General features: G+C 37.1%; 1 protein-coding gene across 1 annotated transcript in view; it reads left to right on the forward strand.

The window, feature by feature from the left end:
• USH2A (usherin) overlaps positions 1–17157 on the forward strand; it is a gene marked incomplete at its 3' end in the record, with an annotated part of 720880 nt that overhangs the window by 502756 nt on the left and 200967 nt on the right. Inside the window, exon 43 of the mRNA XM_024739202.1 lies at positions 6034–6197. Within this exon, the coding sequence (XP_024594970.1) occupies positions 6034–6197 (164 nt within the window). The remainder of the gene's footprint in view (positions 1–6033; positions 6198–17157) is intronic.

Consider the following 17157-nt stretch of genomic DNA (forward strand, 5'->3'; position numbering starts at 1 on the left):
AGCGTGTGACGTTCATTCCCCTTCTTTGTAATGAGATTAAATGTACACAAGTAACATTTTCTGCTTTGCTAATAGGGAAAGACTGGGTCAGCTCCATGACACGTGTTCTCCTATAACATAAACATGTTCAAGTTGTAGCTGTTAGGTAAACAAATTAACTTCATAAGCATGGAGGGTGAGTTAGAAGGAAGGCCTTTCTTCCGTGACCACCAATGTGAGGTAGAGCCTGGTATTTTCTTGCTTAATACCATAATGTGAGTAAAAGTTGGGTCAAGAAATGAGAGCCAACTTCTGTCAATGTTGGTGTACCATTTCCTAGCAAAGTACTTAATTCGAAATGAGCAAAAATATATCTGTTTCACATTTAACATGGGAGAGTCACGGTGCTCTCTTTTCATTGCTCTGAATTTACTTCATGCTGTCCTTTTCTAAGTGTCATCATATGAAAACTTACCTCAAAAAAGAAAATGAGGGGATTCCCTGGTGGCGCAGTGGTTGAGAGTCCGCCTGCCGATACAGGGGACACGGGTTCGTGCCCCGGTCCGGGAAGATCCCACCTGCCGCGGTGTGGCTGGGCCCGTGAGCCACGGCCGCTGAGCCTGCACGTCCGGAGCCTGTGCTCTGCGACAGGAGAGGCCAAAAGTACCGCAAATTTCATTGCCTAATGTTTTCTTCAAAAAAAAAAAAAAGAAAGAAATCTAGTTTATTTGTTTACATTTCTTTTTCATGTTGATGATATAGTAGAACAAAGACAGAAATCACAGCAAAGTTATTTTAGGTGCCGCATTCTGGTAGCATAAGAACAGATAGCTACAGGAGTAGACAGCTGCGGCTTTCACTCACAATCTAAAAAGTATCATAAGAACTTCCGACGGTGATCGATCATCTTTACTCTTCAATTTCCCAAAACAAACATTTTCAGCAGCATTTTAAGGAAAACAAAAATCTTGCAGCAACAAATGAGTGAGGGAAAGAAAAGGTATCCACCATCAATGGAAGATCTAAACAATTACAGATTTAAGCAGTGGAAACAGTGTTACATTTTTGTTTGCCTATTTATTTATTCCCACAAAAGGATTTGAGGGTGTAAGGAACAGTGTGCTCTCAGAGGTTTCTCAAATCCTCTGGTGTATAATGTTGTACTCAAGCATGTGTTGGATGGTGGTGGATATGAAGAAGAGTTGGTAGAAGGAGGAACTGAATAACCTGCATTTTCGGAAGCATGATTTATATTGGTGACAATATTGACACATGAATTCTGTTAGAACATCAGTAAAGTTGACACATTTTTAATTCTGATGAAAATAACCTGAGGCATTCTGTAGCGGCACTGAAGAATTGGTTTTATTGGTTCCCAGAACACGTCAGACCCTTTCAAAGTACAAGCCTTCCACACATTTTGCCCTGAATAATGCTTCTTACTGGCTAAATTAATGTCTCCACTGGCCAAATTACTGTTTGTCATCAATACCTAGCCCAAATGTTATCTCCTCCGTGAAGACTTCCTGACTAGATTAGGTTAAATTAGATGCTCTGATGTATGTGGAAAGAAAAAGGAATAAATGAATATATGTTTTAGAGGTTCTCATTTAAAAACATTTATCTGTAAATATGTATATAAGTATACACACGTACACACACACACACACATACATACACACATACACACACATACACACACTCCAGTAGGACAGACATTACGTTCACTATGTTTAGTATCTGGCATGCTGTTAGTGCTAATAAATATTTATTAATGAATGAATGAAGTAATGGTGTATCAAACATAAAAGAGCAATATAATTTGTAAGAAAAAAAACCATCTTTCTAAGTTTCAGTAAGGATCATTTCTCTATTGGACAGGTAGATTTTCGTGGCACTAGCCAACCAAATCATATGTGACCTGAAAGTTATGAGACTGAATGCTTTAGGAACTGTGAGGTAGCCATTCATTTGTTTATAAAATCATCTCATCAATAAACAGATTAAAAACTTTATCATCTGAACAGAATCGAGTTTTCTGATTCGAGTAATAACAACAGAACCTTGAAATGAGTCTCATTCCATAAATAAGATTTTAATATATATGATCTTTTACAAGGAAGAAATACCAGAGTCATGTCTATTACACAACGAATTTACCATTTTCTGTGTGTGGATGAAAGGAGGGGCTGGAGAACGGTCTCAAAAAAATTAATCAATTAGGGGATGACTATTGTAACAGCCTCGTATTCCTAAATGGACCTTCAAACAGTTGGTTTTACTGGTTACAGCATAGGCTTAGCATAAGTTTTCATTCACTTAGCAGATTTCAAAAGCTATATCTTACAGGGTTTGAAATGGTACATTTTTCAAAATATGCCCAAGAAACACAATTAGTATTTAGGGAAGATATTGATTGATATACATATGTTTTGCATGAGTATATGATTTCAACTGATGGAGCATTTTTCTCTTAAAAGTATTTTATTATTAACTAAATGGAATGTCCCATCTGATATCAACACCCAAGTCTACCTAAAAAACTATATACTAGAGCAAATGAACAAAATACGTTAAGCAAACGAATATTTTCTTTTTTGACATGAATTGGTGAAATATATACCGACCCATGTAGTCAGACGTATATATACTTACTGACAAAGATTAGGTTTCAGATGTCATGAAAACAGTACATTTTAGTTCCTTTAAGGGAGTTCAAGATCCTATTCCTTAAAATTTTAACTTAACCGTGAAAATTAAAGAAAATGCAAAAGACAAATGCATGACATCAAGTGAAATGCCTACTGATTTCTCAATTCAATAAAATAATAGTGAATAGTGGAAAGAATTTAATATTAGAAATGAATAAACTAGAGGCCCACCTAATCCTCTTAACTAGCTGTGTGACTTTAGGCAAAGCCCCTTAACTTCTCTGGGTCTCAGGTTTCTTATCTGTAAAATGTAACAGATATTTCATTATTTAAAGCAGATAAACTAAAGTCATCTTTCACTCTAAAATGTTAACATTACAGTCAGCCCTCTGCATCTGCAGATTTTGTATCCATGAGTCAACCAACTGTGAATCAAAAATATTTGGGAAAAAGATTCCAGGAACTTTCAAAAAGTAAAATTTAAATTTGCTACATGCCTGCGACTATTTACATAGCATTTACATTGTGATTTCAACTATTACATAGCATTTACGTTATATTAGGTATTATAAGTAATCTAGAGATGATTTAAAGTACAGAAAATGTGCGTAGGTTATATGCAAATACCATGCTATTTTATATAAGGGACTTGCGCATCCTCAAATCTTGGTATCCACGGGGTCCTGGAACCAATCCCCCCGCAGATACCAATGGGCAACTGTACTTTAAAAACGGACATTCCGGTTATATGTATTTATGTGGCCTAAATTTCTTCTATGCAGACATAAATTGTAGCATTTCACCATACCTACACTATGACGAAATAGCTTAAAGTATCACAGCAAGAACTAAGGCCCCACGGAACTTACTTACAATTCACCATTTCAGGGCCGCCTGGTGTTTTTAATTCCACTCGTATAAAGAACCACAAAAATGGTATCAGTTTGAAGCCATAAAAGTTACTAAATTTATCAAAGAGTAAATATGTGGAAGAAAAATTCAAATATTGCAGGAGAGATTAGGCATCCGGACTCTAGCTAAATTTCTTTTAAGCCATTTTGGGAAGTAAAACACAATTAAAAGTATTTTACCCAGGGAGAGAGCTAATGAAGCCAAGGTCACTGGCTCAGTTCCCATGTGAGCCATTAGCCGTGTTTCATTTGACGGTCACACACTTGCTACCCCCTTAACCCCGACTCACCATCCTTCACAATTGCACTAGTGGTCACAAAGGAAATTCAGCGAGACTGTTTGGATGCGTAAGCCAAAATCTCTCCCCTTTGCCAGAAAAATAACTCAAAGGTCAAGCCTCAGTGATATGGCCTCATCCAACTGTAGATGGATCAGCTGACCATTGTGTTTGTTATTATTTTTATCATCATCACCATCATTACGATGCTGGCAGCATCATGGCTAAAAGAGGAAGCTCTGGAATCAGACTGTCTAGGTTTGAGTCTTTACTCTCCCACTTACTAGTTCAATGACTTGGACAAGTGGTTTAACTCTTTAGGCCTTATTTTCCTCATTTTCAATGCAGGTATTATAATAGTATGGTGAAGAATGAATGAGTTAATCATATAGAAAATTCCTGACACATATTAAGTACTCAGTAAATACTGTTATTATTATCTTTCCGTTGTCATTGCATGTAGACTATTTAGCACTTTCTAGAAAGCATATGTATGAGTTTCCTAGGGCTGTTGTAAACTAATTGAGTGGCTTCAAACAACAGAAATGTATTCTCTTACAGCTCTGGAAGTTGAAAGTCCAGAATCAAAGTACTGTCAGGACTGTGTTCCCTCCAAAGCCTCTAGAAAACAATCATTCCTTGCCTCTGCCAACTTCTGGTGGCCAAAGTTGTTCCTTGGTTTATGGCAGCATAACGCCGACTTCTGCCCCCAACTCCTCACAGACAGCTTCTCCCTGTGTGTGTCTGTGTCTCTGTAACAAAATTTCCCTCTCCTTTCTTTTATAAAGATATCAGTCCTTTGGATTTAGGCCTGTCCCATATCCAGTATAAACTCATGCTAACTTGATTACACCTATTTCCAAATAAGGTCACATTCACAGGAATCTAGGGGTTAGGACTTAAACATACCTTTTGGGGGGACACAATTCAACCCACTATAGCATCAAAACCAAAAGAAAAGAAAGAAAGAAAGACACAAGGAAAGGGGGTAAAGCAGAGAGAGGTAGAAGATCTGTTGCTAGTAGTTATTTGGGGGAAATAGAAAATAAATAGCTTCAAGGAAATCACTAATTCTTTACCTATAGCTACAATGTGGCCGAAGCCAAGCCCTGCAAAAATACCTTTGGGCCATGAGTGAGAAACAAGGTAAGGCAAGCGGACCTCTTCTACATGGGTGGTGGCAAAACGCTGTAAAACTCCTGACGTAATTTTGGCTACGGCGCCCTCCCTCTGTTGTCGTGACTAGTAAGTTGTGACTTACTGAGACAAATTCCCTGGGCCCTGCACTGGATGTGAGGCATCCTTGATGATCTATTAAAACCCAAAGAAGGTAATGATCTGAGACTAGTGTTTTCCCTGAGGACTGGATGCCCCACAGGGAGGGTCACGTGTTGTACAATGTGCTTAAGCAAGTTCTCAGTCTAAGCTGTTGTCCAGTCAAAGCTTGCCTGCGTCTGTAAATAGTATTTTCCTCCCCAGGCAGTCTGACCCAGAAAAGATAGCCTGATAAGTCTTCTGCCCAAAAGAGCCAAAAAGGATGAGGAATCGGTGGCTTTAGCCCATCACTGATTTAATATATGGCATCACCATGACGTCACCATGTCCAGTTTTCTCCTCCCAGAAAGCAGTGCTCGGTTTCTACTATATTGACTCAAGTAAATATGTTCTCACAATGGCAAGACACAGCTCACCATAGCAAAACCCTCAGTGGGAGAAGGCTGTATACTTGGTCACAGTTTTAGGCTTTAATTTAGGGGTAGGAAGCACAAGTATAGGAAGAAAATGGTGATGAGGGATTCTGATATTTGAAAATGGTTGAGTTGCCCAAAAGAAGAACATAAAACTCACTGGATCAAATTCAGATAGAAAGCTGGCAGGTTACCAGATGCGTAATTGCATGTTGAATTGAGCTATAATCCTCAGCACTTCTGAAAACAATGAAGATGTGCAAAACGATAAATCACATTTGTTTTAAATAGCAGTATTTGCTTAGCATTGCTAATAACATCTTTTCTTAACACTCTGGTTAAGGCTTGAGAGTTACAAAAATAATGCTACCTTTTTTTGTGCAGGGAAGAAAAAAGAAAATGTATTGGGGGGAGAAAATGGTGCATCCTATGGGGGAAAAATCTGTATTTTGCGAGGAAAAAGAAAATGTGTCTGCTTTCCGGAAAGATAAATTTATGTATGTATTTTTTAAAAACAACCTTTTAGGTTTACAACGTATGCGTATAAGGTCTTTGTACACAACAGTGTGGGTTTTACACCAAGTCAAGAAGCAACTGTGACCACGTTAGCCGGGCTTCCGGAGAGAGGAGCTAACCTCACTGCGATTGTTCTCAACCACACGGCCATAGACGTGAGATGGGCTAAACCAAGTAAGTCAGCTTCTCACATCTTTATTTCCCTTTCCCATATTCGTACCAAAATGAATTTAAAATGGACACATTAAAAAATGACGGAAACAAAAAGCCAAGTTCCCTGTGCTATTTTTCCTCAAAGGAAGTTCTCTCTCCTACTTGTCCATCCTTCTTGGGCCTTCTCTTCCTCCTTCCATTCCTTTTGGATGGGGAATGTAGTTTTTGTCACACCAGTTGTGATAGAAATGTCCATATGCTAATTTGATAGCGATATAATATTGTGTACTTTCCTGAAGAGAGCTCTGCCCCCATCTCATAATTCATCACTTATCAGCAAGATCTATTTACTAGGATTGCAGAAGTATGATGGTTTTTTCCAAGTGAATTGTCTTCAGCACTGGTAACAGCCAGAGTTCCAGCTTGATACAGGAAAAGGAAGCCTGGCCACCATCCCTGGACTTGCCACCATCACTGTTATTGCTTCAGTAACACTGCGGTTCACCCTGGGCGCATTCAGAACACAACTTTATAGGCAGTTAGAAGAGCTCACATATGGATATAATCTGTTCCTGCAACTTTAGAAACCACAATAATTGAAATTTCAGATCTGGTTGGTCAGTAGAGTAGCATTTCCCAGCTGATCTGTTAATTTGTAGTGATCCATTATCACAATCAGAAAAAAACCAGACTGACTGTATCATGGAACTATGTATTGGAATCCTCCTTAGAAGCATCACTTGAGGTCTGGCAAATCGTTGAATCAAAACTTGCTAGACTATTACCAAATATTGAGAAATATCTGATTTGGAAATCCCCAATGAAAATATTCGTTTTGTAAAAGTAAACTGTATCTACTAGGGTAATCATCTACTAGTACATAAAAAGATGTAAAATGACTCCAGCTTGGGCAATCATAACCTTCTGATTTTGATTTTGTTATCACTTAAGACGAGAAGTGCTTCCTATTTCACTTAGAACATCTTGAGTGAATTTGCCCCTGATATGTTATATCAATTGTTGATTAAAACCAGTGTTAGGTGACATTAATTGTAAATTACAATTAGTACTGGTTATGTCGATCTACATTGCCACTAAATAAGCCATTTTTACCAAAAGACTATCGCTCTAAGGTTTTTGTAAGGTTGCAGATTTCTGATGATCTGTGTCACCTCTACTGGGATCTCTTAAACCATTTACATGGAAGAACATAAGTTAATTGATGGCTATGATTACCTTCTGAGACACCTCTGGGAAAAACTACAAAGTTTTTATCTGGAGATGGATTTTTATGTATAATATATTTTCACTCATCTCCCTCTTTCTATTTCACCCTCAATACCTGATTCATCTTAAAAACCTACTTAGAAAGGTGGACGCCCTCCCCCGCATCTGACATTTGAATACTTCTGTTAAGATCCGGCGGCTGAATTATCACCAGTATAGGTCCTTTATGTTATAATTGCATGCCTGAAGTAAGCGTGCTTATAAAAACTGACAAACCTAATAGATCTGAAGCAGCTCACTGAAGTTTCATTACCTTGGTAAGCTGAACCTCTGACCTTCAGGATGTAGGTAATGCAATCTGCTGTTATTTCCATTCATACCTTAGAAATCTTTCAGATAACTATTTGTGAGCACAAAGATTAACTCTCAGAAGAGGGTCAGCTCTGTGAAAGTGTGTTGCATTATCATTTTCTTCCTTCCTGCAACCTGCTAAACTAAGTAAATTAAGTAGTCACTCCACTGTGAAAGGGCCACCTCTTTTTTGCAAGTTTAATTTCAATTGTTTTCCTGATTTGTAGGATAAAGTTGGACCTTGTCTAACATGCTAAAAGGCACAAAACTATAGGTTGAAAGTCATGAATAAGCTTATAAATATTTGCTTATTAAAAACCATAAAATATATTTTTCAAACATATTCTTTCTTAACTATGACCCTCCACATGGGCACACCATTTGGATAGCAAAATATCTCTGGTAAATTTTTACCACAGCTTCACAGAAATAGGTATTAAAGTTTTAGAAGCACCCATTTTAAATGTTTGCATCTCTGTGTTGATATCATGTGAGGAAAAAGCATCCCTGCATCTGTTCAGTTCATTTTTACGGCAAATATTCCAAACTGGCAGCACATGGACCATATTTACTCCCGTCCTCCGTGCATTGTTTTGCCAGCAGCATTTGAAAAAAAAAAAAAAAACTTTGCTAACATTTAACAATTAGAAGATTTCACATAAAGATGATGATTTTGGATTGATCTGAAAGACCCAATGATTAGGTGAAACTCTTCCCACATTGCTGAAGGGAGAATAATCAGCTGGCACTGGTTTCCCCTTTACACAGGCTGCACCCTCCTATCTTCCTGGTCCCTATATAGACATGAGGTTCTTATCCATGCTTTCCATAATGAAAGATAATAGTTCCACCTAAGTGAAACACCATGACGATAAATGATATTAGTGGGGGGAAAATCCCACTTTTATAAGAAAAGATACAAAAATACCTTCACTTAAATTGTTTATGCAGCCCTAGGAGTTAGAAACTGGTACTTAATAACTTACCACAAATTACAGTCAGTAGCACTTCTCACACTCAGACTTCGAGCTCACATCCCATTTTCGACTGTTTCTCCTGCATTTGTCCTTAATGCTTATTAGCACTTTGTCAAGAGTGATTTAGTGAGATCCTTCCCATTTTGACTGCTCACTCTAAAATAAATGGTGAAAAATGCCCACGAGGGAAGGGGGTAGAAAGGCAGTGCCGCTTCTGAGGTCTCCTCGCTAACGAGGTCATTGACAGCCGGAAAAGAGCAAGAAAACACTGGAGGTGGTGAGAGAGGAAGGAACTGAAAAAGAGGAAATGGAAAAAATCATACAAGGGCTGTCCACTTGACCATCTGTCAAGAGCTCCCCCTGACCTTCAGACGTTGACATCCTGTATCATATCCTCCTTATCCGTCTCTCCCCTTCCTCTTTTTCTTCCATCTTTCCTCTTTCTCTTTTCCTCTTTTACTTTCCTCCCTCCCTTTCCTTTCCTTTCCTTTCCTTTCCTTTCCTTTCCTTCTTCCTTCCAGGAACATTTTTTTCTAACTTTTTTGTCGTGGGCCCTGGTACTACAAAGACTAATGATGTAACTCCTGTATTATAATATCTCACTGAACTCTCCAGAAAATTTGTAAAGTATGAAGGCATCACCATTAAAAAAGTTTTAATCCACATAAAATTTAAATCCACATAAAATTAAATCCACATAAAAAGCATCTGCCTCATCTTGCTCTCTTAACCAGAAACCGCTAGATTTTGTAGCTAGAAGAATTTTTGACTTGTCGGAACTTACCTTGTTCAGGTGGCAATACGTATACTCATTCCAAATCTCACCTCTTTTGAAAGCACCCACCATCATTGGCTCACCTTGTCCCTCTGCTTCCCCTCCCATCGCTCCAGTTACCAAAACAAATAGACTGGATGCGCCTTTTCCACTGGCTTTCTGCCTGTTCACTTGTGTACCTTCTGTAATCTGACCTTCTTCCCTTGCATTCTACTGATTTGGTCGTCTTGAAATCATTCTCATAATGGCCCAATCCAATGCTCTCTTGGTAGTGCCATCCTATTCTGTTTCTCTGTGGTAGTGGGTCCATAAATGACCCCTCCTTACTCAAATTCTCCCTCCTGTGTCACCAGCTACTCTTGTTCTCATCCCCTAAAAACTTTTTTTTTTAAGTTTTTAGAGTTTTATTGAGAAATAATTGACATACACCACTGAATAAGTTTAAGGTATACAGCATGATGGTTTGATTTATATATATTATAAAATGATTACCACAACAAGTTTAGTTCTCATCCATCATCTCATATAAATATAATAAAAAGTATTTTTTTTTCCTTAGGATGAGAACTTTTAAGACCTGCTCTCTTAACAATTCTCCTATATATTATACAGCATATATAACAATTTTCCTATATATTAAACTATCATCATCATGGTGTATGTTGTATCCCTAGTACTTATTTTTTTTTTATTTTAATTTACTTTTTTATACAGCAGGTTCTTATTAGTTATCTATTTTATACGTATTAGTGTGTATATGTCAATCCCAATCTCCCAGTTCATCCCACCTGCGCCCCCCCCACAAAGACTTTCTCAAAGTTCCTCCTGAGTATTTTTCACCCTCTAACTCTCTTGTTGGTGATTCCATCTAAGTGTTTTAAATTTGCCTAACTAGAAAAGTGGCAAAACTCTGTGAAGCCATATGAAGGAATAATTTTTAAAATAGGCTTTGGAATCAGGGAAACTTATGTTTGACTCCCAGTTGCAGTCTTTTCTAGCACTATGACCTAAAACAAGCCACTTAACTTCAGTATATACTAGTTTCCTAATTCAGAATACGGAGATATAATAACTGCCTTAAAATATGATGATAAAGATGAAATAATATGTGTTTAGCACTTAGTAATCATTTAGTATTGGTATAAAGTATTGTTCTCTCTCTAAAATGTTTGCAGTGCTTTCAACAGCATTTTACCAAAAAACTTGGAGAGCCATTTCTTTTGTTTGCTTGCTTTGGGTTTTGTTTTGTTTTATGTTAATCATTTAGAGTCATTTTTTTTTTCAAAACAAACTACTTTATATAGATGTATAGTCGATTTACAATGTTGTATTAGTTTCAGGTGTACAGCAAAGTGATTCAGATAGATAGATACATAGATACATAGACACATAGATAGATAGATAGATTCTTTTTCAGATTCTTTTTCATTATAGGTTATTAGTGAAGCCATTTCTAATAAAAAATTGGGACATAATTTTGCAAAGCATTCAGGTAAAAGCATGTCTACAGTAAGCTGAAGATGGATAAAGACCAAATCTCACTTTATAATTACCTGACTTGGGTAGAAGGTAGAACTACTAACCACTGCTAACTCCCCTTTTCCTTTTAGTGGTGGTGCCGCATGTCCACCAATCTAGACTACCTTTACTAGCCTCCTTTGCAGTTCGTTGTGGCCATGTGACTGTGTTTCTGCCAATAGAATGTGAAAAGAAATATGAGTCTTTTGGGGTCATAACCACAAAACACTAGGTACATGCCTATCTGTTCTCTCTTCAACCTCTCCCTGGACTAGACTGTGGATGCTGCAGTGTTCTCAGTTTCAACTCTGCAGGCATGGCCAACACCCTAAGAGATCCAAAGCCACATAAGAGAAAGAACCTGGGTTCTTGAATGACCACACAGAGCACAATCTGATTCACTTACTTTGAAGCTATTGTGTGAGTTACACATTAACATTTATTGTATTTAAGTCACTTTATTTAAGGGCTTCTTGGTTACAGTAGCTTAGCTGACTATCTCTGTCCCTCTCTGCCCATATCAGTTCACTTTAAGAGCAGGAATGATCTGTCCTGTTTCCATGGCCAAATATAGAATGATGAATAATTAACACATTTCATATACATTTCCTTTAAATACAGTTTTCTCTGGAAGGTTATTGATTGAAAGGAGCTGGAACACAATGAGAGGCTAAAGGAGCTGGGGGCAGGGTGGGTTCCAAAATGCAGGTATTTGTTTTAGTTGCATAAACTAGATAGAAGGCATCTGATATCTTGCTGGGAAAAATAAGGAGCCTGGCTTGGATCATAGCTCAAGAGACTCTACCCACTTCTTCATGTGAGCAGTTTTACCCTCAGGCAGAGTAAAAATTTTCTTAAGAAGTAGTTGTGATAAGTTCAAGTTTTCCAAGAAGTGCTTAGTTGATGACACAGAGCTCTGCACAATAGAAATTGGGGAACTGGACTCTAATTTGAGAATCTGTGAGCAAGAAAAGCACTTCTATTATAAAATAGCCTTAATAGGTTCCTTCCAAGTTTCTATATTGGAACAAACTTACCACCCACTGAGCCTGCTGAAGAATTCAATCCTAGACAAATCAATTAGGAGACCTATTAAGTGGAATGGTTTACTGTAATTGCTCTAGATCAGGGCCACAAACTTTTTTGTAGAGGCCCAGAGAGTAAATACTTTAGGTTTTGCAGGCAATATACATTCTCTGTTGTAACTACTCAGCTTTGCCATTGTGGCATAAAAACAGCAATAGATAACTCTCGTGGGCACTGAGATTTGATTTTCACGTGTCGTGAAACACTATTATTCTTTTGATTTTTTTCCCAACAATTTAAAAGTGTAAAAACCATTCTCAGCTCACAGGTTACATACAAAGAGGTGGCAGGCCAGATTTGGCCAACAGGACAGATTTCACTCATGGTAAAATCATGAGTTTGTTGACCCCTGATCTAGATGATAAAGATCTAGAGGACATAACTGATATTGATAACAATCTCTAAAAATAATCCAACAGCATATACAGAGTGTAATCCTTTTGCAAGAGGACTTTCAACCAGCCCATCTAATAACTGTTTTAAATTATTTGGAAATCCATTACCAAGGAGAGGGGCTTGTTCTAGATTTGAGAATTTTCTATGCCTAAGACCACATTTCTGACCTGTACATGGAGAGCACCAGCAAAAATGTCATTTAATAGCAAAGATTTTATCCAAAGTTTACAACCCTCTTCTTCAACTCACTGAGGTTGACCTGATATGCTACAGTTAGAGCAATACCTACTTATAAATGTCTGTGGTCTATAAAATATGGGTTACTGAGAACAGGATTAGAATACCTGAGAAATATTTCCCAATGTACACATATTTAACGTAATCTCGTAGGAAATCCTCATACCATCCTGCTGCTTCAAACACAAGTTGGTATTCATAGCTTAACTCCAAAGTATATGCATAACTCTACTTCAGATATTCACACTTTAATTTTGAAGTAAACCTGGTGACCACAAAAACACTTCAAACTCAAGAAGTCTCAAGTGAAACAATACCTTTCAAATCCTCCATCCCATAATTACTCCTATGTTTTCATCTTGATTCCTAGGATTCACACAAGACCCAAGACCAAAACTCGGACTTTTATCTATATCTCTTCCTTATCCCTTTCTCAACTCTCCTGGGTCATTTAAGGACCTTGGCTCTTTCCATGTGGTGCATCCACATTCCTTCAGGCCTTGAGATCCTTCTCTTGCTGGGAAAACTAGAGACAATCAGAGATGGTCAATTGGTCTTTAACATCTCGGTCCAAAAATGGCACAAACTGGCCACATGACCTCACCCAGATGCAAGGAGCCCAGGAAATGTAGTCTACCTATTTGACAAGAAGAGAGACACATGGGTATCGGTGAGTGCTAGGGATTTTTACCACAACTTTTCTGTAGTGATTTTTAAAGTTTAATTGCCATTTAGCCCGTTAATGCTGCTAGTAGTTAGTGATGTCTTTCTTGATTTTTCTGTGTCTCTCTATTCTATGTATGATCAAGAATTTAGTGTAGTGTTACTTTCCTAGCCCTTCTCACCTGCCACTTTCAATGCTTGGTTTATAAATTATTATATAATCATTTTACATAATTAACTTCTCTAGTTTTGATATTTTATCATCAATTCTTAAACTTCCCTAATCTTAAGTTCTGGATCTTGATTCATCGTTTTGTTTTCTAGATAACATTATTGGAAAATTTTTATAATTAAAGTTAAATAAGTTAAATAAATGAGCTATATATTCTCTTAACTTCTGCCTAAATAAGAACATTTGTCTGTTGTCTTTGCACATTCTCTTAATTTTTACCTATATAAGAAAATCTTTCTGCTGTATTTGCACATAAATAATGACTTAGCTGTGTATGAATTCTTGGATCAAAATATTTTCCCTCAAAACTTCTTGAAATTTTTCCATTATCTTCCAAATTTGTTGTTCCAGAGAAGTCTGAAACTTGCCTGATTTTTTTTTCTCCTTTGTAGACGATATTTTAATTTTTAGTTTATTTGAGAAATGTCATAATGATCCATGATATGCCTGTGTTTGGGTATATTGCCATTATTTTAGCCAAAACTGTATTAATCTATTCAATTTATAGACATAAACCTTCATTTTGGGTCAGGTTTTATGGGATATTTTATATCCATGATTATTTGTTCCATTTATTTTTCAAGTTAATTAAATTTTTTTCATTCTCTGTTCTCAATATCTAAAATTTTGACATTCACTGATTTCTTCTTAGTCATTTTCCTCTTTATTTTTTTCCTGTCCTACATTTTTAACTCTGTCCTTTTCTGCTTTCAATGTGGATTTTAATTCTGCCATTGCTTTTTATGTTTCCTTACTTTCCTTTCTTATTTAAGAAGGTCATTTAATATCTTCATGTCTTCATGTCTATCTTTCCACAAAACAGTCACCTGTTTCCTAGAGCATCTTTTGCACAAAGGCATGTCCCTTTTGTTATTTTTAAAAACACCATGCAAATGTTTTATAAAGCTTTCATCTTATTTGTATAGAAGTAGTATATGAAAGACAAATTCTACTTTTGGAAGTTCTGGACAGTGTTTCCCTTATCTTATGCTATCAAGAACCCTTGTAATTCATGTTGTTCTCTTTTCAAAAAGAGAAATATATTCAGGTCCAGTTTTTACCAATCCACAGGGAGGGTGAAATTTGCTCATCTCCTTATTCCAGCTATTTCAATTCTAACAGCGTTCCTCAAGGTCAGCAACCTTGAATTGTGTGTTGGCCAGTGGAACTGAGGATGTATCTTCTGTTTCTTAGCTGGTTCACTGACTTAGAGCCCACTGAAATTTGAAAACCTTGTTCGAACAATGTAAAAAGACACTCCTTTGCATGTACCGCTCCCTGAACTTCTCACAGTATGACTAGGAACATGAAGATCATTTAATCTATTTAATGTGTTTCTACTGTTTGTCTGTGTTTTGGACTCTGCGCTGTAATGTCAATGAAGGAAGAAAGAGGAATGTTGAAGCAGATGGCGAGAGGCAGGGCAGTGCAGAAACCTGGCCCCTGTTGCCTAGAGATGCTGCCTGTTTCTGGTTAGAAGAGTCTCATCCCATGGAGGAAGCAACGGAACTGAACCCCATCTTTTCCTTTCTTCTTTGGGACAACAGATTCTATTCTGTTTCAGGGGGTTGACATATGGCGCATGGCTAAGAATGGACATTTAATGACATTTCATCCAGATATTGTCGTGTGATCTTTGCTCATCTTGAACTTATGGTGCTAGCCCCAATATTTTCAGTGTATATGCACAGGTCCATTCCCTGGAACTTGATAGAAGAGATATCAGGCACATTTAACCATGGTAAAATCCATTTATATTTCTGAGTAGAATTTGAAAGCATTTCATTAATACTGTATCTTTAGGGCTTGAATTTCTAACCAGCGTGCTCATGTAACAAACTAAAATACAACAAGAACTTCAAATCTAGCAGACTTTCTGTTATATCTTAGCTGCCATAAATTAATGAGGAATCATACTGTAGGGCAGCAGAAAATAATTCTAATGATAGAAGGAACTTTTGCCCTCACAGAACCAGTGACTCTGCTGTACTCGACAAATATTATTTGGGAAAATATCAATGGACACGAAGAGCCAGTTCCCGACAATGCATTATAATGACCTCATTATTAAAGGTGCTTACGTTTTGTGACATCAGAGAAAAGAGACATCTCAATCTCCAGAGTTTTCCAAAGTAGTTGCTAAAGATCTCTTACTATAAACTCTTTCAACTCTACTGGCATACCAAACGTTTTTAACTATTGCTGGATGCTAGGCCAAAGTGGTAGTGTGCTCAGGAAACAAACAAACAATAAAAATCAAACGAGCATTCAGTTTTGATGTAAGACCCCCCCCCAAGATCTTAATGAACAGGGGTTCTTAAAAGAAAGTCAAGCAGTTCCCAAAACCATATTCCTTTTCATGGCCGTACGCCAGGATCTCACATATTAGAGACACTGTACTTCAATGACCATAAAGAGAAATGCCACCTTTCCCTCCCCATCCTTACTTAGTGCTGCAGAACAGTGTTAACACAAGCTTTTACATACAATTTTTGGAGCTTTTACATACAAAACTCCAACCCCCAACCCTAACACACATCAAGGTTAAGGTCTTCAAAAATAATGCTAATTGAAGCAGAGCAGTATACTGTTTTCTACCTAAGAAAATCTGAGTGTTGTGTGTCTTCTTTTTAAAGCATCGTAATAGGAAAATCATGAGAAGAACTTAGTGCAAGAATGGAGAAATTGGGTGAAAGGAAAAAGAAAACAACAAACTGGTCTTTGAAAGGACAAGGGCTGAGGAATTGCTGAGTTATATTTGTGAGACAGTAAGCAATTCCTTTTAGCATCCTTTAAGAGCTTGTCTACATCATACAGACAACAGTGAACTAGGAGAAAAGGATGGGAGCCTTGATCAAAATTCAAATATCATCCTAGGATCCTACTGAGTGAATCTTTAAGGAGAGCATACTACTTCACTCTGCTACATCAACAGTGCACATAACAGGGTATCTGTCTAAACATTCTTCCAGGTATCACTTAGCAGATTTTGCTAGCAAGTGAAAAAATTCCTCAAGTTTTAGAATCTGTGTCAGGACATGCCCTCATTTGTATTAGCATAGAGTTCTCTCTAGAACTATTACTTATGGACAGAAGTTCTTCCCTGTACTGCGTATTTTTATTTTACTCAATTTCCTGTCATAAGTATTATATCAAAGTTTTGGAGATTAGTTGTATACTTATAAATATTAGGTTGGCCCAGAAGTTCATTTGTTTTTTTTTTTTATTTAGTTTTAAGTGAAAATAAAAGATAAAAGACACAGTTTTCATTTTCTCCAAGAACTTTATTGAACAACGTATTCACTAACCGAACGAACTTTTTGGCCAATCCAATAGCATAATTAAAATATTTAAAAGCAATTTAAAAGTTTATTTTCCTATGAAGTTAAGACTCTATGCAATTAACTATGAGATGGGGGTGGAATCACCTATGTTTTAAAAAGGTAAAACCCAGCACCCCTCTAAGGGGTATTCCCTAAGCTTTCCCTTTTCTCATTCTAGGAATAGCTAATGATAGTG

This window comes from Neophocaena asiaeorientalis, unplaced genomic scaffold (assembly GCF_003031525.2).
Source record: "Neophocaena asiaeorientalis asiaeorientalis breed wild unplaced genomic scaffold, Neophocaena_asiaeorientalis_V1.1 scaffold477, whole genome shotgun sequence".
NCBI lineage: Eukaryota > Metazoa > Chordata > Mammalia > Artiodactyla > Phocoenidae > Neophocaena > Neophocaena asiaeorientalis.